This window comes from Clarias gariepinus, chromosome 1 (assembly GCF_024256425.1).
Source record: "Clarias gariepinus isolate MV-2021 ecotype Netherlands chromosome 1, CGAR_prim_01v2, whole genome shotgun sequence".
Taxonomy (NCBI): Eukaryota; Metazoa; Chordata; class Actinopteri; order Siluriformes; family Clariidae; genus Clarias; species Clarias gariepinus.
In genome coordinates this window covers 33,057,745-33,083,621 of record NC_071100.1, presented here as the reverse complement: position 1 = coordinate 33,083,621, position 25,877 = coordinate 33,057,745, and the positions used below count along the sequence as shown (strand labels likewise).

Below are 25,877 nucleotides of genomic sequence, written 5' to 3'. Positions count from 1 at the left end.
CTCTGTTGCGGTCTGGGAAGCAATTCCGCTCCCTGAAGACCAATACAGAGAGATTGAGGAGGAGCTTCTTCCCGCAGGCCATAAGGTCTCTCAGTCACAACACAATACAGGACTTATATCATCTCTTTTACATCCAACACTGACTGGGCATTCATGGCCACTATGGACACATTCATGCACACTTTTTGCACTATATACTTATACTTAATTTATGGACCACTGCACAAATCACTTTAATAATAAGACACTCTAAGAAGTCACTTTATGCATATTTGCACACCCCAGTCATTTCTTCATTTCTGTTGTACAGTATTGTTTTATATGTATTTATTTTATTTTATTTTACTTTGCACAGTATATTTTACTAGTTCATTTCATTTTTTACCATATTTCTTTTATTGCAATATATCTTTATTTTTACTTGTACAGTATATTTTACCAGTTAACTTTATTTTCTAACGTATTTCCTTTATTCATATTTATTTCTTATGTTTAAGCTTTTATTTTAAGGTCACTGGCAGTCGAAAAAGCATTTCACTGCATATCGTACTGTGTATGACTAGTGTACGTGACAAATAAAATTTGAATTTGAATTTGAGAGGAAGAAAGAAAATGGATCTTTAACCTCTCTAATGAGACCTTCCTTTGCTTTACACAGTGCAAACGTCTGTTATGATAAACAGTACACACGCACTGTACACACACACATACAAACACAAAATAAAATATGTTTTACGCACACACACACACACATGGTCACAGTATTATAGTAAACAGCACACGCGTGCACGGATTATGGTTATACCACTGAGAAACGCGCAATAAGACCCAGCAGGGGATTACCCATAATTCTGCAGTGCAAGCGAGAGATAACCATTGGCTCAGTTGTGATCACGTGACGCTCGGCATCAAAACAAAAAGCACATGCGTGATATATGATACTCGGTACTTGTAAACCAGGACTTGTATGTTTTTCAAGTCAAAATTTTTTTTTTAAACCGCGTTACTTGCAATCCAAGGTTCCACTGTACACAAATTTAATTACCTAATAAAAATTAAATATGCGCATTTGGTCTTGGCTCATGTGAGACCAAACAAAAAGAGTGAAATGTTTCCCTTTAAGAAAGATAGATTGGGTGGGATGGTTTGTGAGTCATAAAAAGAAGTTTCCTACAGTGTTCAGTAAATCCCAATAAAATCCCAATAGAAGTAAAAAAAATCATAATTATGTTATTTCATAATGTCATCCCCTAGTGACAGAAATGCATTGTCAGCATGAAGCTGGCAGATGTACAAAAAAGTTACAACTACCAAAAGATGATGATAAAAAAAGATACGTACAGTATATTGCACATTTTAGAAATTTTCACTGGTTATTTCATATGGCAAGAAACCTTATTTGAACTGATGTGTTTTTAAAACTGCAGTGAAAACAGTTTATGCTTAGGTTTGTGGATTCATTTATTCGTCTACTTTATCTTGATCAGGATCACTTATTTGTCTACAGTATACTGTACTTCGCAAAACCTATAGGCTTATTAGAGAATATTACAGGTGCCAACTAAAATAACAGAGAGAAGGCAGGAATTAACCAGGCGCAGGTGTGTTACACCACAAAACTATCTAAATCTGTTTAGTGCTCCAAATATCCATATCTGTATCTGATCAAAACCGTGAAGTGGGCGTCACACCTAAAACTGTTTTTTTATTTATTTTTTATTAAATACAAACCTTACCAATATGCCTCATAAAACATTGAAAAAAAAGAAAAAACACTGAGAAGAGAGATAGGAATGTCTTTAGTTGTTTATGGACAAACACAGTGGCCTGAACCAGGCAGTTACTAAAACGAATGAGAAAAAAACTAATAATTTGCCACAATGACATGCTGTATCTGTATGTGTAGTTGTTTAGGACACACTGTTCATTATAAACAATGCATTCATATCTGGTTACATCCATAGTCAATATTCCTGCAGGATCTGTCACGGGTCAGAATATACAGTAGGAGCGGCTGAATATGGAATTTAAAAACAAGCTGTCTCTCTCACAGAAACATAGTGCAAACAAGCATTCAATATGTTTCCCAGTATGCTTCAGATTTAAAGACAAGGATGAGTGACATTTTTCTAAAACTTATGAGAAAATGCTGAGAAGGCAAAAGGCACCCCGTGGTGAGAATTACAGATGTTTTTATTGCTTGTACTGTAAATGTAATAACAACGGATTGCTGATTACTGATCAATTACTGTATTTGTCTCAGCTAATAAACCACAGACCCTTCTGCATCCTCTTAAGGCTTTGGGTTTTAGCAGTAGTGCTGTTGACCAGAGGGAGATTGATACCTGTGCTTATTGTTGTGTTACACAGACAGTGCAGAAGATGAGCTGGAGCTGTCAGCCGTGCGCCATCGGCCTGAAGGCCTGGAGCAGCTGGAGGCCCAGACCCGCTTCTCTCGCAAAGAACTACAGATTCTCTACCGTGGCTTCAAAAATGTGAGCTTGAACTTGCTTCCGATTTCATTGTGATCAATCCAAATTCTTGTGACTTTTTAGTATTGTAAGTTCTAGTCCACCTTGATGTGTAAACATAAGTTACCCATATTAACTTCACATGAATCTTCCTCACCAGGGCATACTGTACTGTACTTCAGTTCTGTTGTATATTTATAGTTTTTGGTGTCATATTTAAAAAGTTAAAAAGCTATCCAACCCCATAGATTCTGCACATTTATTTTTATTAAATTAATTATTATTAAGTTTACAGATCCTTTCCAGTTTTCCACTCCATGTTTCACACTCATCTTAAAATGGATTGAAATCTTTTTTTCTTCTCATTATTCTCAAGTCTGCGTGTGAATAATGCTACAAGACTGGCATCACTTTCTTTTAAAGGTTCATCCCATTCTTCAAAACTCAAATACCTGTAGGTTGAATGGGCAGCGCCAATGTCAAAGGTCCAGACTCTAACTGTGCCACTCCATTGTTTCTTGTTGAAATGTAAACTTCCACTCCATCCTGAGATCCTGTGAACTATAAAGAAGGTTTTTACTCAGGGTAGCTCTAAATGTTTCTGTATCCACTTTCCCTTTGTTCTGTCTAGTCTCGCAGTTGTAGGACATCCCCTCAGAATGATGTGCCACCACAGTGATTAACTATCAGGATGGTTTTCATTAGGTGATGCACATTTCCTTCACACATGATGTGGGGAAAGTGTTCAAATAGATCAATCTTGGTTTTAACAGACCAGAAGATTTTGCTTCTTAAGAGTCCTTCAGGGGCTTTTTGGAAAACTCCGAGCAGAAATTCATGTGCCTTTTAGTGAGGAATGACTTTCGTCTGGCCGCTCCACCATATAATCCTGACTGGTAGAGTGCTGCCGTGATAGCTGTACTTCTGTAAGGCGCTTCCATCACCACAAAGGAACTCAGGATCTCATTTATAGTGTAGTGACCCTTGGGTCCTTAGTTACCTGTCTGACCAGGGTCCTTCACCCACGAATACTCAGTTTGACTGGACAGCAACATCTAGCAAGAATGTCGCTTGTTTAAAATCCCTTTCATGTGAGTATAATGCAGGCTACTGCGCTCTTGGACACTTTCAATCCTGCAGGAATTTTCTTGTATCCTTTCCCAGATCTGTGTGTTGGCACAATCCTGTCTCTCAGGTTTAATGCCGTTGTCGTCGTTGTTATAAGTGTTGTCACTTTTATTTGAGGAAGACTTTGAAAAATACATGAATTTAATTTGGGACAGGTGGACTCCAATCCAAGTTGTAGAAGCGTCTCAAGGACGATTGATTGGACAATGACGCACCAGAACACATTTGCAAGTGTCATAACAAAGGGTATGAATACTTATGTAAATGGGACCTTTCAGTCTTTTTTTAATAAAGTAACAACCCTTTGCAAAAACATTGCATCATTGTGGGATGCTTTGTGTGTAGTATGATGAGGGGGAAAAAGGATTTGAATCCAATTTAAGATGATTAAAATGTGGAAAGGGTTGAAGACTTTCTGTCAGCACTGTATATCTGCTAGCGAGTTATCAATGTCGACATTTTGGTTACACTCTGGTAGAAGAGCAGACACAAAGAATGAGTATGACAAGCTGGAGAAGATTTTTAAGCTGCAGATCATTTATGATCCTTTACTTATGCTCTACTAAAAAGGTAAAAAAAATAAAATAAAATAAAAACAGTAGTGATTGAAACTCCCAAGGGAATAGCAGAAAAGGATTCTTCTGATCCCTACAATATTCTTTGCCCAGAGGATAAATTAGCCATGCTGTTGGGATGAAAATGATAATACTTTTTAAAATCAGAGTGACATTACAGTCATGGGTGTTTGTGAGTACATAAATGTGGAGAGGACAGTTGCCAATTTCTCCCATGTCCTTCATTGACTATGTAGTTCTAAGAGACACAGCAGCCAGATTTTTGTATCTCTAAGAAAGCATGTTTGCTCAGTTGGTGCCTGGCATGTGATATGGAAGTGTGGGAATCAGTAACATGAACAAACTCGGGAAAACAAGTGTAAAATCCAGGATTGGTCCGGCTTTCCAGCAAGGTTTTCCATAACAGTAAAAATAACAGGATTAATTACCCACATGCAAGGTGCCCAATAATCTGATCCTTCCTGAAGCTAAATAAACACATGTACAGTGGGTATAATTGCACAGAAATATGTAAATTCTACTGTCTTTTGATATGGCAAGTTAAATGTTTTAAAACTTATATTTAAGGTACAAAATATCTATCATAGGGAAAACTTTAATCAGTTAGTTAATCAGTTAATTGAGTATGATACATGGATGAGAAACTGTAGGCAGAACGAGTAACTAGCTTTATAGAATCGTAATGCTCTACCTGTGTTCGAAAATCAAACAGTTTTGAGATTTTTTATAACATAAATTCAAATGGCAAATCTACCCATTTATACCTCAAAACGCCTAGAAGGTTTGCTTCAGTAGAGACTTTTATACAAAGTTAATGTAATCTTGCACAAAACAACAACTCGAATTTAGGTGACTGGAAAAGATTGGGTTGCTACAACAGTATTTAATTCTATTTAATGGTTAAAACATAAACCTGCCATAATTTAAGTGAAAATTCTGCCCTTAGTTTAAATATGTTGATACTATAAATATTTTTATAGGGTCTATCTGGTGGCTGTGGACAATATATGCCTGGTGGGCATCATTTTAAAGAATAAAATATTGAACCCAATGTTGAGGTCATACTTCAGACAGGCAGCATAATTGGTGTTTCTTCACCAATTGTCTGCAGGGACTAAATACCAATTTAAGTCACTTTTAATCATCACTCTGTAGCGTAAAACATCCACCAGATTCCCTGCAATCACTGTCAATGGCAGAAGACTGATGGCCCATTCCTATTATTGTATAAAATGATCTTACTAAAAGTGCTAAAAGCCCTATTTTCTTAATCGGTCAGTTCATCGGGCGCCCGTTTCACTGGTTCTAAGTGATCTGGTGGTCTTTACAGGTCTGCAGATGGGTTTTTAGATAGAATGTGTTTCAGTTCGAGTCTTTATCTGGCTTTTAACCAGAGCACAAAGGAAGAAATGGACATTTGGCATCCTCTTTAAAGTCAAAGCTATGTACAGTCATGCTTTTAAAATCTTTAAAACAGTTATCATTGGAGCAATTGACCTGGTATCCTGAACATCTCTAAATAATAATCAAGAGACTGTGTTAATGAAATTTAATGCTATTCTATATTCTATATATGCTAAAGCTAAATAATTCTGTCAAGATATTTTTCTCCACAAAAAGGAGGCTTGTAATTGCAAAATTAGTCTTGATGGAGGGAAGTGGAATTACTGAAGCCATTCTTCATAGTGTGTCTAACATAGAAACTTTAACCTCAATCACACACTCATCTTCTATACCACTTAATTCTGTATACAGGGCAGCATGGGGCCTGAACCCTATCCCACCAGACTTACTGTAGTGCACGAGACAGGGTACACCCTGGATGGGGTGCCAGACCATCGCAGGGGACACACTCTTTCTTTATACACTACGGGCAATTTTGGAGCACCAATAAATCTAATCATCAGTCTTTGGACTGTGGGAGGAAACTGGAGAACCTGAAGGAAACCCACTAAGCTCAGGTAGAATGTGTACACAACAGTGGGAATTGAACCCAACCCTGCAAGGCGAAAACGACTGAGCCACCATGCCACTGTGCTAACCTGTTGATTTGAATTTTATGAAAGTACATAAATATGCCACATCTGAACAACTTTGGTACTTTTGGGATACAATTGCATTGTAAACTGGTTTAAGTAAAATATGTAATTAAAAGAATATTGAAGTCAAAAAAGAAAAGAATATTGTCAGAAGAAATATTCCTATGCTCATTTTATTGGTAATGGTGATCAATAATAAACATTACTTTTCTAAATCCTTCTCGAATTACTTTAACTATCCTACTTAGTTTTGTTTTTCTGATTCTGATGTTGTAAAATGAAAAGCATTAAAAAGAATGGCAAATGGCAATTGTCAAGCAAATATTGCCCCCAGTGTGTTCTGTCTTTCTCCTAATTGTGTTAACTCAGAATGGAACATACTGAAGCCTAGCCAAGAACTACTGAAACATTGTTTGGAAATGTTCTCATAGAAACAATAAAACAAATACATAAATAAATAAATACAATTTAATAAGATTGCAAAAGTAATTTTTAAATATATTATAAAATATAAAAATCATTACAGTACTAAATAATTCATCATTTAGATAGATAGATAGATAGATAGATAGATAGATAGATAGATAGATAGATAGATAGATAGATTCTGCACAATGTATTTTCCACATTCCAAAAAAATACTGAATTTTTTTCCCGAAACTATTAAATAATACATTTGCCATTAGATAAATAAGTAACTGTTCTGCAATAGTTTTAGTCAAGCGCATTCGCAAAACCCATATCAAGCACCATGATGAAACTGGCGCTCATGAAGACCATCCCAGGAAATCTTTATAGAGCATAAGTTGCAGATATACAGTATATCAATATCAATTTTAAAGGAGATTATTGAAAATTCAGCATTGTTTTACAATGTAGAACGACATAACAATGGAAAAAAGAAAGACGATGGCATTCGAAGGTGTGTGTACTTGCCATGGCTTGTTCATCTCAGCCGTGTAGCCTCAACTTTTAAGCGTTCCAGCATTTGGACTATTGTTGCTAAGATGCAGTGCTGTCTGTTGTGTGTCATGCTGCAGAGGTATGAACATTGGAAACATGACTTCATTTCACAGCTCAACCCTATTACTATGTAAGCTAATTATTGAATGATCATGGGTGACAAGACAGAAAAACACTTTTAATTACACTCTGCTTATTTATAAAGTGTAATGGACCGTGTGTTGCTCCTCCAGGCTAAATGATGTTAATAGAACTTTTGACTTGTCAAGAGCCCAAGAAAGTGATGGCACAGTGAGAGAAGCAGTGGCTCTTTAGACGGTAATTACTCTTAGTCTCTCTCATCCTGTGTGCAAAATAGGTGAAGGATGACGGCTACACCAAACATCCCTGTTTAATTAACTAGAGCTCAGTTTAACAACAAAGAACCTGTTCTGACTCAGACACACTCTGAGCAGCATTTGGTTAGACGCCATAAGCTCCCGTGTGTTTATTCACCTGGCAGAACACAAGCTAATTACAATATTCTGTATTTTTAGTATTGGTGAGGACAAACGTTTAGGGCAGAGAATGACGTAATATAATGAGCTGCTTAGATTATGACTGTGTCAATGATTCATTAATCTTCGCAGTACATTACATTTTGAATCTGATACTACAATAATCACCAAAATAACCCATGGACATAACAAAAATGAGGACAAGGAACATTTGGCACTGAATCTACAACATGCAGCAGTTATTTTAATAACATTAAAAGTGGTATTTAATGTTATTTTACAATTTTTTACCTTTTATTATTATAGTTCTTCATTTTTAGAGCTCTTCCATATACAGTAAAGATGCAAATGACTGGATAGTGTCTATACAAAAAGAGTAGTTTAGCACTCACAGCAGGCCTGGAAGTCTCTCAGGGAACCACAATTTTGTTTGCAAATTACTGCAATATGACCCCAGAAGAGGTTGCGAAAGGCAGTTGAAAAATATATACCATTTACCAAGGCTTAATAATAAGAATGTTTATTAGGATTATGGCTTATTTTTTAAAAGGCTCTGATTTTTCTATATATATATATTTTAACTGTACTGCAGTAAGGTAGTTGGCTACATGTTAGATTAGTATGGTAGATAAGATCGGAGGCTTTCCACGAGATTTTGGAGTGTTTCATTGAGAATTTGTTCTGTAGAGCGTTCATAAAGTCAGGCACTAATGTTGAATGAGAAGGCCTGGATTGCAATCTCCGACCTAGTTCATCCCAAAGGTGCTCAATAGGGTTGAGATCAGAGCCATTCAAGTTCTTCCACACCGAGCTATAGTCCTTCCTTTGTGCACTGGGACACAGTCTTGTTGGAATAGAAATGGATCTTCTCCAAACTGTTGAAGTATAGCATTGTCCAAAATGTCTTGATATGCTGAAGCATTAAGATTCCCTTTAACTGGGGATAAAGGGCCTGATTGAAAAACCTCAATTTCATAATTAACAGGTTTGGCCAAATACTTTTGTCCATATAGTGTACTGTATTTACTGCAACTTAGTAATGTCTACTTTTACTTTTTTATGAATTTTACATTCATGTTATATTTTAAGCGGTTTTTCAACATGGTATTACCTTTAACTGGGATTTAATATAAGTGTCACCTTTCGCACATACAGTACTGTTCAGGAGTCTCCTTGAGCTCTGCAGATTATGTAATTCATGCAGTCATAACCCACAACATGCTCACTTTTCGGATGCACAACCTGCACAAACAGCATTCAGAGCATGTTTGCGTTCAGAGCATGTCTAAGGACTATCCCACTTTTTACATTTCACTTTTACATTATACTCAACCTACTGTGATGGCTGAGTAAGAAATCTTGGATGCATTGCTTACTTCACCCAATAACAGTTTTTGTGCCGCTTGCCTGCAAAGCCTAGTGTAGGTGACACATACTGTACTGTAGATATCTCCTTCTGGTGTCTTGGGTCAGAGTCATCAGCCTCCAACTATGTCAACCATCCACAACTGAATTTGACAAACCTGCACAGAACCTTTTTCAGAAAGCATAGATCTGCACTTGCTGTTTAACCTGCTCATAAAATTTATTATTTGAATCTAAAACTGTCCAGAACTTCCAGTTATTCCAAATAACTTTCCTTACTTCAGCCACAATTCTTTAGGTAAAAAAGGTAAAATGCAGGTTACTTTTTACTTTATATTTTGTATTTATTACTTTTATATGAATATTTTTGGGTTGTGAAACGAAGTTTTTTATTTATTTATTTTTTGCTGGGAAAAATTGCTTTGATGTACAAGTGCTTTGATATACTGTAAATGATTCCGGAACAAATTATGCTTCCAATTCAAGGTTTACCTCTATTACAATATAAAGGCACATTTAAAAAGCAAAGGACAGAGGGTTTACTTATCTTATCATCAACTTTTCCTTAATCCTGTATACAGGGGGCCTGGAGGCTATTCCAGGACACTTACTGTAGGGTATGAGGCGGAGTACACCCTGAACAGAATGCTAATCCATCACGGGGCACACATGCATACACATTCACACACTACAGGCAATTTGGAAACAGCAATTAGCCTAACCTGCAGATCTTTAACATGTGGAAGGAAACCAGAGTACCCGTAGGAAACCCACTAAGCACGGGGAGAACATACAAACTCCATGCACACAAAGGCGGGAATTAAACCTGGATCGGACCTGGAATGCCCAGAATGTTTACCAGAGAACATTTTGTAGCAGATAAGTGACTAAAGTGACGTAAAGATGATTTGAAATATTCTTGATATCTTTTTTTTTTCTATTTTTTTTTAAATGTCAGAACAACTTAAAATGAGGGTACAGTCACTAAGACTTACAATCGGAAGGTGCCACTTACTTACAAAAAGGTGCCACTTACTCACATTTATTTTTTTTAATACACCTTCTTGCTTGTTTGCTTTAGACACACTTTTTTAAACCTCCTTCTTTATTCCTTTATGCATGCTGTACAGGGCAAATACTGTAGGTGTGTTAACTGGGATTGTATAATTGAAATGCCCCTGTAATGATTTAACACTCAATGTTCTTTCAAAATGCTTTTTATTTTACGTGTGTTTTAATATTTTTTCACAGTCCGTGTAGAAAGCATTACAAGACTTAATCATAGCCAAACAAACCAAAATTGTTCAAAAGTCATCATTGGATCCATACTTGTTTGGTGAAAGGTGTTTAATTTAGCGCACAGTGCTATCGAGCCACCACAGCTGATTAAACTTCTGATTATACTTTTGAAGTAGAATCACACATTCTTTGAGGGAGCTCCTAGTCTTCCAGTAAACACACAAACACACACGCACGCACACAATTATGTACAGACAGTATTAGCATGTGTATACATCTCCTGTACTGTATATCGTGAAACTGGATAATAATTTACCAAATGTCAAGTCAAGCGTATGTACAGTAATTATGCTGGCTTCCAGGGTAGGAGATTTGGTAAACAGAACCAGCGGATTCATTTTGAAATTTCAATAAGTGTTCATTAAAGCTACATTGGTTAACTTTGCAGTGTTCGCCACTAGAGATTGGTTTTTTTTTCATGTCTGTATTATAATTTAAGCTAATTTCCGGAGAGGGAGCATATGAAACTTGAATATAAATGTCTTTTTAGGATTATGTTGTGTGGCTGTGTGGTTTCCATGTTAGATGAGAAAGTGTTTGCTTTAAATTCCAAAAGGTTTTGGGCACAGAATTTTTTTTTGTTTCTTTATAATGTGTATATGTATAAAGATGTCTAACAGAAAAAGAGTGATTGGAACTGTGGATAGCTACCCAAAGTTGAGCTAAATGCCAAACCACCAGTGTACTGTCATATATAAGCACTCATCCATTGTATCCATCCCTTTATTGTCCATACCACTTATCCTGTACCCTATGGTTGGGACAAGGCAGGATAAACCTTGAAAGAGATGCACACACTCAACCATACATTACAGTCAGTTTTGAAATGGCAATTGGCCTATGCCACATGTTATTGGACCATGAAAGAACACTGTGGTATATGGACGAAACCTACAGTACCAAGTTTTAAGAGACAAGATTCTAACCTCCAACACTGAAGATGCCAGGCAACAGTGCTAAACTATATAAAATGATATATCATACGCTATTATCTACAAAGTCACTGTGTCTTATTTGTTACGAGACTCTTGGTTTCCCAGCTGCTCCTTAGAGGATAATAAAATAACACTACTAACTGTTGTTAGCACTTCAGCCTAATAATGGAAAAACGAATGCATTTGAAAAGTCCGGTCCCAGATGTGCAGTTAAAGACACATCAGATAATGTATTTGTTCATAAAATAGACAGCTGAAAAGATGTGTCGAAAATGTAAGTACATAATGTGCTTTGATTGATTTGCTCCATGCTGGTGTTTAGAGCCAGAGACTAATGTGAAGTAACTTAAGTGAATAAAGCCACAAAGCATTCAGTTTCCAAGAAGTGATGTTGCTGAGGAACATGTGCTAATAGATTTGTGTCAAATAGTATTTGTGTTAAAGTGTATTTGGGGAAATTTACTCTCACCCAAACTTTACAAACATTTTTCATTAATTTATTTATCTTTAATAATATAATTTAATGTATACAGTGTATTTGAATCATTAGTAAGACATCTAGGAATTATGCTAAGCAAAGTGTTTGACTATAGGTCATAATAAATAATCAGCATTCTTAATTTTAAAATCCTGTTTGAAGGTAATATCAAAATAATATTCTATTAATTTTATGCATGACTCAACATGTTTACATGTGAAGACATCATCACAGCTTGAAAGGAAATGTGTCTAATTATTGCTAGCAATTACAGGTAATAAAACGGTCTACTGACAAATAATTCTAAAGAAGAAAAATAGCACAAGAAAGTAATTCATTAAACAAGACAGTTGTGCATTTTTTGACAAAAGAGCTAAAGAGGGTAATATTGTAATGTTCCACTTTTATGATTATACTTGTGTATATCCATCTGAATTTACCTTATAACTACAAATTTTTCTTATTACTTTTATTGTAGCTACTGAATAATTCATAGAATCACTGAATATTATGAATAAAAGGCTGACACTTTAAAATCTTAAACTATAGTCATGCTGCATAATAAATTTAAAATCAGTCAAAAATGTATTGTTATAGCTTAAATTTTTTTTATTTCTTTATTTATATCTGTGTGAATAAACATTCCTAACTGCCTGTTTTGTCCTAGACTTCCAACAAAATCATGTAGTGACATATTATGCGGTATTTGCAATATACCTGTATGTGACCAGTCATTTCTGCTCTCCTCTAATTTGCCTGTCAGACTACTAAGAACAGCAACGAGTCCTATTTTCTTTTACATCTGTTCGCATGCCCAAGTAAATTACAATTTTATACAGAGATATTTACTTAGAAGCTTGCTGTCTTGGGAATAACATGACTTTTGGTAGAATTATATGCTCTCTAACAGAGACCAACTTCCATCAAAAGCAATAATGACCTGCATTACAGTCTATAGTGATCACTTACCACTCATCATGGATATTTATCTCTTGGGCTTGTCTGCACTAAGTAGTTTTCAATTTACAGTATGGTAAAAACCACTTATTGCTCTTTTGCCACCAAGTCTGTTCCTCCTAAAACATTTTCATCTTCAAATACTTCATGTTTCCAGTCAACTAGATTATAAGCAGAGCTTGTAGTAAAACATTTCCAGCATTGCTCACTCTTCTTGTGGCATGCCCTGTTTACTGCTAAACCTTAAATGATCTGAAATCCTGTTAAACATATTATTTTTTAAGGTGGAATTCCCTCATGTTTAGAGTTCATTACTCCTATACTTCCCCATACTTTCCCCATACTTACCAAATTGCCATTCTACAAAACTTGCACTTGTGCAGCTAGTGTTTGATTTTCTGTTTACTGTTTGAACCTGCTTTTTACAAGAAAAACCTAAAAGCTTCACTCAAGGATCTGCACAAGATCCTCACTAGCACAGCGTTTTCTTTTCATTACGTAAAACTATCAGCACCTCCTGCTGCATCTTCCCTGACTGTTGAAGACTTTGCTACCTTTTATAATGGAAGGAATTGAAAAAAAATCTGCAAGGCGTTCACTCCTTTCCCAACTCCTACGCTTCATACTTTTTATTCCACTTCTCTTTCACTGACACAGTTTTCTAATCTAGCAACAAAAGTGATCTCTCATGGTTTGCTGGATCCTTCATCATGGATGGCAGCTCATCAGATGAAACCAAATTCCAGAAAAAAACCTTAGGTGATTCATCCTTATGTTAGGATCGTGTGATCTCTTTGGACAACTCTCTGATCTCATATTCAGTCATCGTATGCAGGCTTGAGGTAACCTCGGACAATCGGCTTTGAAGGATTCATCAGTTTCTTTCCACACAGCCAACTTAGGTTTAGTCCCTTGTCATTTAAAGCAATGGCAGTTACAACCCACATCTGGTAGGTTTCTCTTTTAGAGTACAACTGCGTGACTTTTCAACCTTCTTAAGTTCTCCCATATCCCCTATGCTTCCTCCTCTTGTGTCCTGTAGCTGCTCACATCAGGCTTAAAACACTGATGCTTGCCTTGAAAGCAAAACCTGACTCGGCACCCCTCAAAGTAATTATCACACCTGGCACCGAATCATGCCTTCTCCAAAACTCTAGCACTGTTATCTGTTCTCTGTTCAAGGACTTAGATGAACCTCTAGATTTACGAACTTCTGAGTCATTTCCAGTCTTTAAATAATGTCTCAAGACTTTTCCATTCCTGAAATATTTAAATTACAATATTATCTTCTTTAGACTGATAATACACTTGACCCATGATCTAGTGAACTAGTATCAGGACAAAAAGTTTTCCGACCTTTTCAACATTTTGTTATGTTTCACACTCATCTTAAAATTCTATTTATTTTATTTGTACAGCGCTTTTAACAATTGACATTGTCGCCAAGCAGCTTTACACAATCAAAAGAACTATTTAAGGTTGTGTGAGATGTAAATGTGTATGAATTACAATGATAGATTTAAAATGTATTTAAATATTTTTTTCTCATTATTCTACACAATACTTATGAAGGTGAGTTTTCTGTTAATTTATATTTAAAAAAAGGCTGGAATATTCCATTTGCATAAGTATTTAATATTTGTTATGACACTTGCAATTGAGCTTTGGTGATTCCTTCTCCTTCAGTATCAATGGTCCTTAAGATGCTTCTACAACTTAAGTGTAGTGCACCAGTCGCGAATGTACTTTTTTGGACATAATTAAGAAAGGCACACACCTGTCTATATAAGGTGTCACAGTAGATGCATGTCAGAGTAAAAACAAATCCATCCAAGTCGAGAGAATTATTTTTAGACCCACGAGACCAGATTGTCATTTTCAAATAGAAGAGATCAAACAGCAGTCTTTCCGGATCTGGCCGCCCAACCAAGCTGAGTAATCAGGGATGAAGCAGCAGAGGGTCAGAAAGGTAACCAAGAACCTAAGTATCACTATAAATTAGACCCTGAGTGGAGATGGGTGCACCTTACAGAAGGACAACCATTAATGCAGCACTCCACCAATTAGGCCTATATGGTAAAGTGGTTAGACAGAAACCATTCCTCACTAAAAGGCACTTAACAACTGGCTAAAAAGCACCTGAAAGACTCTTAAACCATGAGAAACAAAATCCTCCAGTCTGATAACACAAAGATTGAACTATTTGGCATCAGGAAATTGTGCACTGCACATCACTTTAAAACCACCCTTACAGTCAAACACAGTGGTGGCAGCATCATGGTGTGGTGATGTTTTTCTGCAACTAAGACAGATCACGTCTGTGAAAGTCCTGGAGCAGTCCAGCCAGAGTCTAAACCCAATAGAGCATCTCTGTAGTGACCTGAACATGGCTGTGTTGAAATTGAATGATTCTGCCTGGAAAAATAGAAAAACTTTTAAAAGAAACGTGGGCCCAGTTTGTGGCCTTATTTACAAGCAGTCTTGATAATGTCATTGCTGCCAATGGTGCTCTGACCAAGTACTAAGTGATGGGTCTGAATACTGTAAATACTGCTATACAAAACTGTAAATGGGATATTTCAGTCGTTATCTTTTAACAAATCATCGGAAAAATATAAACGTCTATTTTTACTGTATAATTTGGGAACCTGTGCATGGAAAAAAAGAATTTGAATGCATTTAAGATGAGCGTGAAACATACAGTAAGAAAATGTGGAAAACTTTAAAAGTCTGGAAACTTTCAATCGACACTGTATGTTATGTGAGTCACTTAACATACGAGTATACATAACAGAGTCTGCCAAATGCCACCAACTTAAATTCAACTTAAGATATTTAATATTATACTTCAGTAATATATAATAGTTATAATAGTTCAGTAATTTAAAATTATATTTCTGCTGTGTAACTACAAGAGTTAAAGCCTGCTTTAGTATAATATTTTTTAATAAACTGTATAATGTATGTTAACTTAGTAACTTAGTGGTTAGCACTGTCGCCTTGAACCTCTAGTGTCTGGGTTAGATTCCCACCTGACGGTCTGTATGCATGGAGTAGGCATGTTCTTTCTGCGTTTTTTGTACTCCGGTTCCCTTCTACAGTCCAAAGACATGCAGATTAGGCTAATTGGCGTTCCCGTAGTGTGGGAATGTTGACGAGGTCATACCACAGTCTTATAAATGAGAATAAACACAGTGGTCACCACTGGCCTCCATGGTCTCTAGTTAGACTACAGAGGTTCCTACAGTAGATGGCTGGAAGGATTGGCTTAAGTATTCATCATAGTACCATTTATATGTAGTTTAGCATAAAAAATGTATGTATGTAACGTTTTCTAAGCAGGTGGAGGTCAAGTAAACATGGAGTTCTTCTAAATCCCAGCTCTCACCCACTTCATGCTTGTGTTTTCTCAGGCATTTTATTAATGACACCATAGTGACACTGGCTTATCTTTTAAGCACTTAGTTCAATTCCATTTGAGAGCGCTTGCTATAAATCAGGGGTGAACTTTCCTATTCATTTTGGCTGCTGAATCAGCTACAGTGATACAACCAAGAATAATCAACTCTCACAACAAAGAGGATGATGAATAAAGCCTCTCAACATGAATGGCTTCTTCAGTCCTTGAAAGAACAGCTATTTGGAATGAGATACTATTATTGCACACATGAAGTTACTAGCGTATAAAATCGCTTTTTGCTTATTACTTCACATTTTTCTAAGTGAAATACATTTTAGCTCCAAAGAAAGGGCGCTCATCATATGGTTTATGGTGTATTGTCATTCTTGTCATTTATATTTCCTAGGGTAGTTATACATTCCAAAAATATATTGCTGATGGTTATTGTAAATAATAATAAGAATAATTTACTTTCTTATAGGAATGTCCAAGTGGTGTGGTCAATGAAGACACGTTTAAAGACATTTACTCCCAGTTCTTCCCACAAGGAGGTCAGTACATCTGTGGATATTGTGTATTTATTGTGATGTGTGACATGCAGGTATCTGTTTGATAGCTAGTAAACAAAATAAATAATTAATATTAATAATGTGAAATTATAGTGTAAAATTTAAGTTGAAAAAAAGAATAAAACTTAAACTATTATTATTATTATTATTATTATGTATTCTTTATTAAAAAATATTTTACTATGGTATATAAATAAATGAATATTCTGTGTGAGAAATAATCAGCAAAAAACATAGTTTTTGGATAGAAAATGCAGGTAAAAACTAAAATTAGTGTTTTGGTTTCTATTTCAGATGCATCCACATATGGGCATTTTCTGTTCACTGCATTTGACACAGACCACAACGGCACAGTGAGTTTTGAAGTAAGAAACGTCGCAACATATATTTTAAGCTTACTTATGAAGTTTCAGCGCTGCTTCACACTAAACACCTGGTGTTCTAACATTGGTCTTGTGACTGCTAAGTTCATGTTCATGCTTTGTAATTACTGTATAAAATGTACTGAGTACACCTACATATATGGCCTAGGTTTTGGATGTGCTGTGTCTGTCTTCTACATCTAATAAATGTGTGGATTAAAATTCACAAGCCTCATAGCCTACAGTATGTTGGCAATTAAATTCTGTTGGCTTTGTATATTAATTAATATCATCTTTTATGAGCTTCTGCTTCTCAAATGTCCTCGGGGCTGTTGGTTGCTTCTCATTAATCTTACAGCCTATATTTATAAAAAATAAAAAATAAAAATAAAGAAAGAAATAAAGAAATGCTTTACTTTCATGTTTTACTATAGTTTATTATGACATGCTCATTATAGTTCATTATGACATACACTCACCTAAAGGATTATAAGGAACACCATACTAATTCGGTGTTTGACTCCCTTTCGCCTTCAGAACTGCCTTAATTCTATGTGGCATTGATTCAACAAGGTGCTAAATGTATTCTTTAGAAATATTGGCCTATATTGATAGAATAGCATCTTGCAGTTGATGGAGATTTGTGGAATGCACATCCAGGGCATGAACTCCCGTTCCACCACATCCCAAAGATGCTCTATTGGGTTGAGATCTGGTGACTGTGGAGGCCATTTTAGTACAGTGAACTCATTGTCAGGTTCAAGAAACTAATTTGAAATGATTCGAGCTTTGTGACATGGTGCATTATCCTGCTGGAAGTAGCCATCAGAGGATGGGTACATGGTGGTCATAAAGGGATGGACATGGTCAGAAACAATGCTCAGGTAGCCCGTGGCATTTAAACGACGCCCAATTGGCACTAAGGAGCCTAAAGTGTGCCAAGAAAACATCCCCCACACCATTACACCACCACCACCAGCCTGCACAGTGGTAACAAGGCATGATGGATCCATTTTCTTATTCTGTTTTACGCCAAATTCTGACTCTACCATTTGAATGTCTCAACAGAAATCGAGACTCATCAGACCAGGCAACATTTTTCCAGTCTTCAACTGTCCAATTTTGGTGAGCTCGTGCAAATTGTAGCCTCTTTTTCCTATTTGTAGTGGAGATGAGTGGAACCCGGTGGGATCTTTTGCTGTTGTAGCCCATCCGCCTCAAGGTTGTGTGTGTTAAGGCTTCACGAATGCTTTGCTGCATATCTCGGTTGTAACAAGTGGTTATTTCAGTCAAAGTTGCTCTTCTATCAGCTTAAATCAGTCGGCCCATTCTCCTCTGACCTCCAGCATTAACAAGGCATTTTCGCCCACAGGACTGCCGCATACTGGATGTTTTACCCTTTTCACACCATTCTTTGTAAACCCTAGAAATGGTTGTGCGTGAAAATCCCAGTAACTGAGCAGATTGTGAAATACTCAGACCGGCCCGTCTGGCACCAACAACCATGCCACGCTCAAAATTGCTTAAATCACCTTTCTTTCCCATTCTGACATTTAGTTTGGAGTTCAGGAGATTGTCTTGACCAGGACCACACCCCTAAATGCATTGAAGAAACTGCCATGTGATTGGTTGATTAAATAATTGCATTAATGAGAAATTGAGAAGGTGTTTCTAATAATCCTTTAGGTGAGTGTATATGTATTAACAAAAGTATTTGGCCAAACCTGTTAACCTGTTAATTATTAAATTCAGGTGTTTCAGGCCCCTCATCCCCAGTAAAGGGAAATCTTAATTCTTTAGCATACTAAGACATGACATACCACACAATGTTTGTGGCAACTGTTGGCAATATCATGGTGCCCCAGTGCACAAAGCAAGGACTATAAAGACATGGCTTGATTTAGATAAGTTTATTGTGGAAGAACTTTACTGGCCCACACAGAGCCCTGACCTCAACCCCATTGAGCACCTTTGGGATGAACTGGAACAGAGATTGCAAGCCAGGCCTTTTCGTCCAACATCAGTGCCAGACTTTATAAATGCTTTACAGAATGAATGGGCACGATTACCCACAGAAACACTCCAAAAGCTTGTGGACAGCCTTGCAAAAAGAGTGGAAGCTTTTATAGCTGCAAAAAGGGGACCAACTCCATACTAAAGTACTGTATACTCTATGTATTTGGATACATTATCATTGCATAATGGTTTGACCAAATACTTTTGTTGATGTAGTGTATACTACATGACATAACAGGATAGTAAACAGTCATGTAGTCTTGCTGTATTTAAAAATGGACTAATGGTTACCCAAAATTTCCAAGTTTGAATGGGCAACCCTATTTTGGGAAAAATGCACTGCTTGGAGTTATTAGGCCCTGTTTGGGACCTGTACAAAACTTGTTTTTCCCACGGCACTACCTGGCTCGTTTTTTTGGTCCAATCGGAAAACGAAAAGAAATTGCGTTTCTTGAAAATAAACTGACCTTCAAAATTGGCCCAAACGTCCGCAATGGAAATTAATGGGGTTTTAAAGTGCAGAGACAATGAAACTTGCTCAATTTTGTACCCACACAGCTTATATCAAAACATATGAAGGCTCTAAAGAAAAAAGAAGATTTAAGAATATTGGTTAAACAATTTGGAAGTTATAAATGTTTAAGACCTGACACAAACCAATTTTCCACAAAAAATAACATGGGTCTCTGTCTGTAACTGTGATCCTGACCAAATTTTTCTTTGGAGTGCGCACATCATTCTTGACATTCCACAAGATTAACGCCTCCTCTCTCAAAAAATGAAAACGCAAATCTCCAGCATTAACAGTTTCTGAGATATCCAGCTCGGAAGGAAAGTATTCCCATATAAGTCAATGAGAAAGTTCATCTGCAAATATAGCTAGCTAATTCTCTCTGTGAGAGCCGTGCAAGTGCAGCATGGACTAGAAATTAACAGTTTTCACCATTTTGTGCAGAGTAGAAGAAGGGACTCCGACAGGACTAACTTTGACAGCATAACAAAAAGGGAGAGACAGAAGGAAACACAGACAAGAGGGATCCCTGGGAAGTAAAGCAATCAGTCACTCCATCGTCAACTTACTTGAGTGATCAATGAGAGTGGGGAAGACAGCATCCAGACGTGCCAGTTCACTATAATACTCTACATCCATTAGTTCCCCAGATCTGCTCCTTACCTAAGATAAACCTATTCACAAAAATGCTTGATTAAACATATAGGTTTTCAGTCTAGACGTAAACACTGAGACTGTGCCTGAGTCCCGGACATTAATTGGAAGCCTATTCCATAACTTTGCATTCTTTGATCGAAGTAGTTGTGGTGGATCATAAAACACTAGCAGTTCACTCAGATACTGTGCCGTGAGACCATTTAGCGCTTTGTAGGTCAATAGGAGTATTTTAATATTAATGCAAAATTCACTGAGTGCCAATGCAGTGTGGGTAAGATATGGGTGCTGTCTTCTAGAGCTGCTGCATTCTTGTCTAACTGGAGCTTGTTTGTGCACCTACTGTAGTTAAACCCAAATAGTAATACGTTCAATAATCCAACCTAGATTTACCAAAAACATAAATTTTTCTTCATTAGTAGTGACAATATACTGTATGTTTTATCTTGGCAATATTTCTGAGATGAAAGAATGCCCTCCTAGTAATATTATCTACATGAGTAGATAATGACATTTTTCTAAATGAAAGACTGGAATCTATAATCAGACTAAGCTATTCTACTGTTGTACAGTACATTATGAAACAGAAAGGCCACCCTGAGTTACTGTGGCATTAGAAAGCTCACTTCTAGCTGCATGGGGTCATACTGTAGTACCAGAACTTCTGTCTTATCAGGATTCAGCAGTAGGAAGTGTTTAATTAGCATCCAGTGTCTAATGTCCTTTACACATTGCTCAACTTTTTTAAGCTGGTTCTCTCATCTGGCTTTACTAAAACATATGACGGTGTGTCATCGGCATTATAGTGGAAACTAATACCATGCTTAAAATTATGTTACCCAGAGAAACCACGTAAGGAGAAAATAGCAACGGGCCGAAAACTTAACCGTGTAGTACAAAAAGCTTTACTTTTAATGTTGGGGAACATACTGTATTGTTGTCCCATGTGAAAGTGGACATGTGGAAAGTGTAACTGTTATGATTTAGGGTGCTACATTGCTTTACTATCAATAAAGCGTTGGTTGTTCTGCCTGTTTTTTATTTATTTATTTATTTATTTTTATCTCTTTACTGATGTTATTGTGCAGAGCTGTGAATGGTTTGCTGAGTAAGGGATTTACACCTTTCCCTTTTCCAATTGTCTTTCACCAGCTGTTAAAAAAACAAAGTCATAATACTCTACAATCAGAAACCCAACAGTGTTCCGACTGATCTTATAACAGACTTGATGCAATTAAATAATCAATGTGTTTAAATTTAGTACTGTATATGTGTTTGATAAGTTGATTTCTGGTCTGCAAGACAGAATTATTGTTAAACCTGTGCTGTTACAGAAACTTATCTTATACCAACATTTTCCAGTCAGATTCAACAGCACTTTAGTATAATTGTGCTTATGACACTTACATTTACATTTGGGCATTTGGCAGACACTCTTATCCAGAGCGACTTACATTTTTAGTTCATTACACATCTGAGCAGTTGAGGGTTAAGGGCCGTGCTCAAGGGCCCAACAGTAGTAACTTGGTGGTTGTGGAGTTTGAACCTGGGCTCTTCCAAACCGCAGCCCAATGCCTTAACCACTGAGCTACCCCTGGCCCCACTTGATTGATGAATTGTTTGTGTTTGATCTGATTGCAGGATTTTGTAATGGGCCTGTCTATACTGCTCCGAGGCACTGTCCAGGAGAAACTCAACTGGGTATTTAACCTGTATGATATTAATAAAGATGGATATATAACAAAAGAGGTATTACACATTCAGAAAACACAAGAACAAAAAGATGTTTAATTTGATCAATAGGAAAAAAATGTTGTGTAATTTGTATTACAGGAAATGTTTGACATCATGAAAGCCATTTATGACATGATGGGCAAGTGGACATATCCTATACTTAAAGAGGAAACGCCAAGACAACACGTGGAGATATTTTTTCAGGTGGGAAGATCTTTCACTATAAATTTTCAACACATGCTCACAAGATATTGCACTTGTACCTTGTTAGTCTTTATTAATATTATTATAGCTCTTTACTTCTGGCACAAACAAAATGATTTGAACATGTTTTGTCTGCCTTTGTAACAGAAAATGGACAAAAATAAGGATGGCGTGGTCACCATAGACGAGTTTATAGATTGCTGTCAAAATGTAAGACTAATTTATTTATTTTTTTACTAAAAAATGAATTTTAATTAAAATAGTTTCCAGGGTAATTTCCTCCTCATAAATGATGGAGTTTAATATGGAGAGACATACTATCAGAGTAATTATAAAAAAAAATAAAAAAAAACTCTTTTGTTTAAAACACATTTATTTTTTAACCAGCAAAACTAGAGAAAAAGTCATGTATTTACTGAGACGATGCTTTTAAATGATCAACTTGAAACGACTCGCTTGTATTTGTATGCTCTCTGCAGGATGAAAACATCATGAAATCGATGCAGCTTTTTGAAAATGTCATTTAATAATCGAGCAGACAGCATACCTCTGGTGGCTTTTCGGCTCATGCAAGCACCTTCTGCTCCACGTGTGCCGATATCGTTGAGATACAAGGATTTAAATGGAAGGCAAACACCCAACCCTAGGAAAACTCCATACTTTTGAGTTCAAATCACATTTCACTTAATTTTATTCCAGGCTCCTGTTTAGAGGTTATGCTTTCAATTAACAATCTGCAACAACTGCCATTTGAAAGGTTTTCCTGCATGGAGTATACACCTTTAAAATACACCACCTTTATAGGAGGTCATGCTGAAATGCTTTCCTTTTAATCTCCCAGCCATGTTTCATTAAGTGTTTCCAAAAATACTAAAACAAAAATCAAAATATTGTTTCATTACCTCTTACAGCAGTAGCATTTATTTTTGCCCTTAATCTTGTGAGAAAGTCTCGGTCGGTTTTAACTATGTACTGCGAGGGCATGTTTTTTACACACAGTGCATGTGAAATCAGATTTAGGGTTTCGGTTACTGTAAATTTGTAAATAAGAGCCACAACAAATACAGCAACCCTTATTTCAGTTTGTATGTTGTTAACTTAAAGGCGCAGATGTTTTTTCATTCAAAGGCTCTTCATACAGGAGTTTTATCCATACAATACATTACATACCAGTCAAAAGTTTGGACACCTTCTATTTCAATGTTTTTTGTTTTGTAATTTATTTTCTACATTTTAGAACAATAATGAAGATTTCATAACTACAGTATATGGAAACACACACTCAGTAAATAAGTAACAACAAAAAAAGTTAGTTATTTTAAGACACCAAGGTCAGCTGTTCTGGAATAGTTTTTACAAGAACAGTATTTTGAAGTGCATTTGCGAAACCCATTAAGCACCGTGATGAAACTGACTCTCATGAAGACCATTCCAGAAATGCAAGACCAAAACCTACCTCTGCTGCAGAGGAGAAGTTATTTAGAGTTACCAGCCTCAAAAATCACAGATTTTACAAAGAGCCCTTATGAAGGCTTTACAGCGCATAAGTAGCAGACATACCTCAGTATCTCCAGTTTAAATTTTTGGATTTATTTTGTATGCCTTCATCATTGTTTTATAACGTAAAAAAATAAAATAAATCAGGAACGACTATAGAATTAGACGGTTTGACCAAACTTTGGACTGGTAGTGTATCTGCACAGTACTCTGTAAAAGCCTTGAGCCATCCCTCATTTCTTCCTATTTGGCTTCCATAAAGCAAGATTTTTCTAATATAGTCCTCAGGAATATTTTGTTCTGTCCCTTTACCTGTCCAGTTTCAGAGGAATGTTTTCGTCAGTGACCTATGAAACTTTCAAGTCTAAAAACCCATCTAATGTAACAGAAACAGATGCAGATGATGACAAATGATCAGGCCGGTGATTATTATACTGGTGATGCTGAATGCTGAGTGGTTGGAGCATACGAGAGGGGAAATGAGATTGCTGCTGAGGTTTTACATAAATGACCGGTTTCTAGATTGTATCTTTTAAGGCACTTTGCAACCTGTCGCAGTAAAACATTTGATCCTTTTTCTTTTATTTAGTCTACATCATTTAACTTTTTTTATGAAGAAATGAGGGATGGCTTCACCTTTGCATAGTACTTTATAAAATCTGTGTGTATTTAACATTTGCTAAATTATTTTTTGTACAAGTGTATTTTAAATAATTAGTTTTCCAACTTTATTCATAAGAATTTGCCAATCATATCAGAGTAATAGCAAAACATTAATAAGACATTATTTAATTATTTTTAGATTTATGCTGTGAGTAACCATAGTAATTTTATTAAAACAACAGTATTGCTGTTTGATTTATTAAACATCATTCCAACACTGTACCAAGCATAGAGCACTATTTGAGCCATACAGCATTTTGTTTGGTTCATTATTCTTATGACTGTGTGTGTGTGTGTGTGTGTGTGTGTGTGTATGTGTGTGTGTGTGTGTGCGCAAATTCTAGGAACTTAACATCTGAGGTGAGACACTAATCTGTGCAAATTCAATGTCTTTAATTTGTACTTACACTTGAAGTAATTTTCTGTTCTATTTCTAGCCAGTTCTGGCGTAGAAACAATGAACACTGCTGCTTTTCCATTGCATTATGTCGCAAGCTACAAACTACAAAGAGCATCCTTTTATATTATTCTCTTTTATGTCAATCCAAAGTAGTCGCCCCTTTCCCCCTTTTGCTGTTGTTTCCTTTTCTGTTTTCCAGCATTAGAACTGATTAGCTCCTGCTGACTGAATCAAAGATCTAGGTAGAGCTGTGACTGGCTACAGCACAGACAGAACAGTGAGCATGCTGGGTAGCAGATGTATGTTTTTTTGTCTCCTAGAAGCATCCAAGAGCACTTGTCCAAAGGGAACATTTCCAACTGCCATGTAACTAAATTACCATCAGCAATGTGTTTCATGGCATGCGCTGGGTTCTTTGGCAAACAAGCTGGTTTGTGAAGAAACTACTATTTTATGTTTAATATTGTCTCAGTCTTTTTGTTGGTACTGTGAACATAAAATGTAAAATTACACTTGTTATACTTTTTATATTGATTTAAAGAGCATGTTTTCCTCATTTGCCGGTAGACAATAACACTTTAATATTAAATGAACCTTTATTATAGTTTAATTCGTGTCTTTTCAAAGTAAAAAGTCATTACTTTTTAATTCTCATTAATTCTATTTTTTCAAGTAATGTTACATTAAAAGAAATGACTGCAGACTACAGTGATTACTAGATTATATAGGAGATTTGGTTGTATTTACATCAACATGGTGCCACCTAGTGGACATTTGGTATGTATCCAGGACCAAAATCATACATTAACTGGGAAGCTTTGTTTAGTCTTTTGAATTTGTTAACATTCTTTGTAGTTAGTTTAAAACCGAACATTATTCAACCTGTCTTTGCAAGCAGGCCAAATGATGAAGACATTTTGCACTGCGGTTTTAAGCATTAACAATGCAGTAGAAATGCTGTGGTAAAGACTGGCAGTGCATGTCACATGAACGCTTCATCGTACTCGCAACAGTTAGTAAGAAATGATAGTGAATAAAGCAGGTGTTCTCTGTGCATATTACACATCTCTACGCTATTAGAGGACATGGAGGCAATTGGTGATACTCATTTAATAAACAGCTCTGAATGTATGTGCTTGGTTGTATTTTGCCTGGTGAGC

At 36.3% G+C, this 25,877-nt stretch overlaps 1 protein-coding gene across 4 annotated transcripts in view; it reads left to right on the top strand.

Annotated features, from left to right (window-relative positions):
- kcnip4a (potassium voltage-gated channel interacting protein 4a) overlaps window positions 1-25,859 on the top strand; it is a 134,887-nt gene extending 109,028 nt beyond the window's left edge. For all 4 annotated transcript variants that reach the window (XM_053509796.1, XM_053509942.1, XM_053510024.1 and 1 more), the window contains exons 2-8: window positions 2,371-2,495; window positions 16,589-16,658; window positions 16,971-17,041; window positions 21,861-21,968; window positions 22,053-22,157; window positions 22,305-22,367; window positions 22,637-25,859. In XM_053509796.1, the coding sequence (XP_053365771.1) occupies window positions 2,371-2,495; window positions 16,589-16,658; window positions 16,971-17,041; window positions 21,861-21,968; window positions 22,053-22,157; window positions 22,305-22,367; window positions 22,637-22,684 (590 nt within the window). In that variant the 3' untranslated portion in view covers window positions 22,685-25,859. The remainder of the gene's footprint in view (window positions 1-2,370; window positions 2,496-16,588; window positions 16,659-16,970; window positions 17,042-21,860; window positions 21,969-22,052; window positions 22,158-22,304; window positions 22,368-22,636) is intronic.
- Window positions 25,860-25,877: the final 18 nt, after the last annotated feature.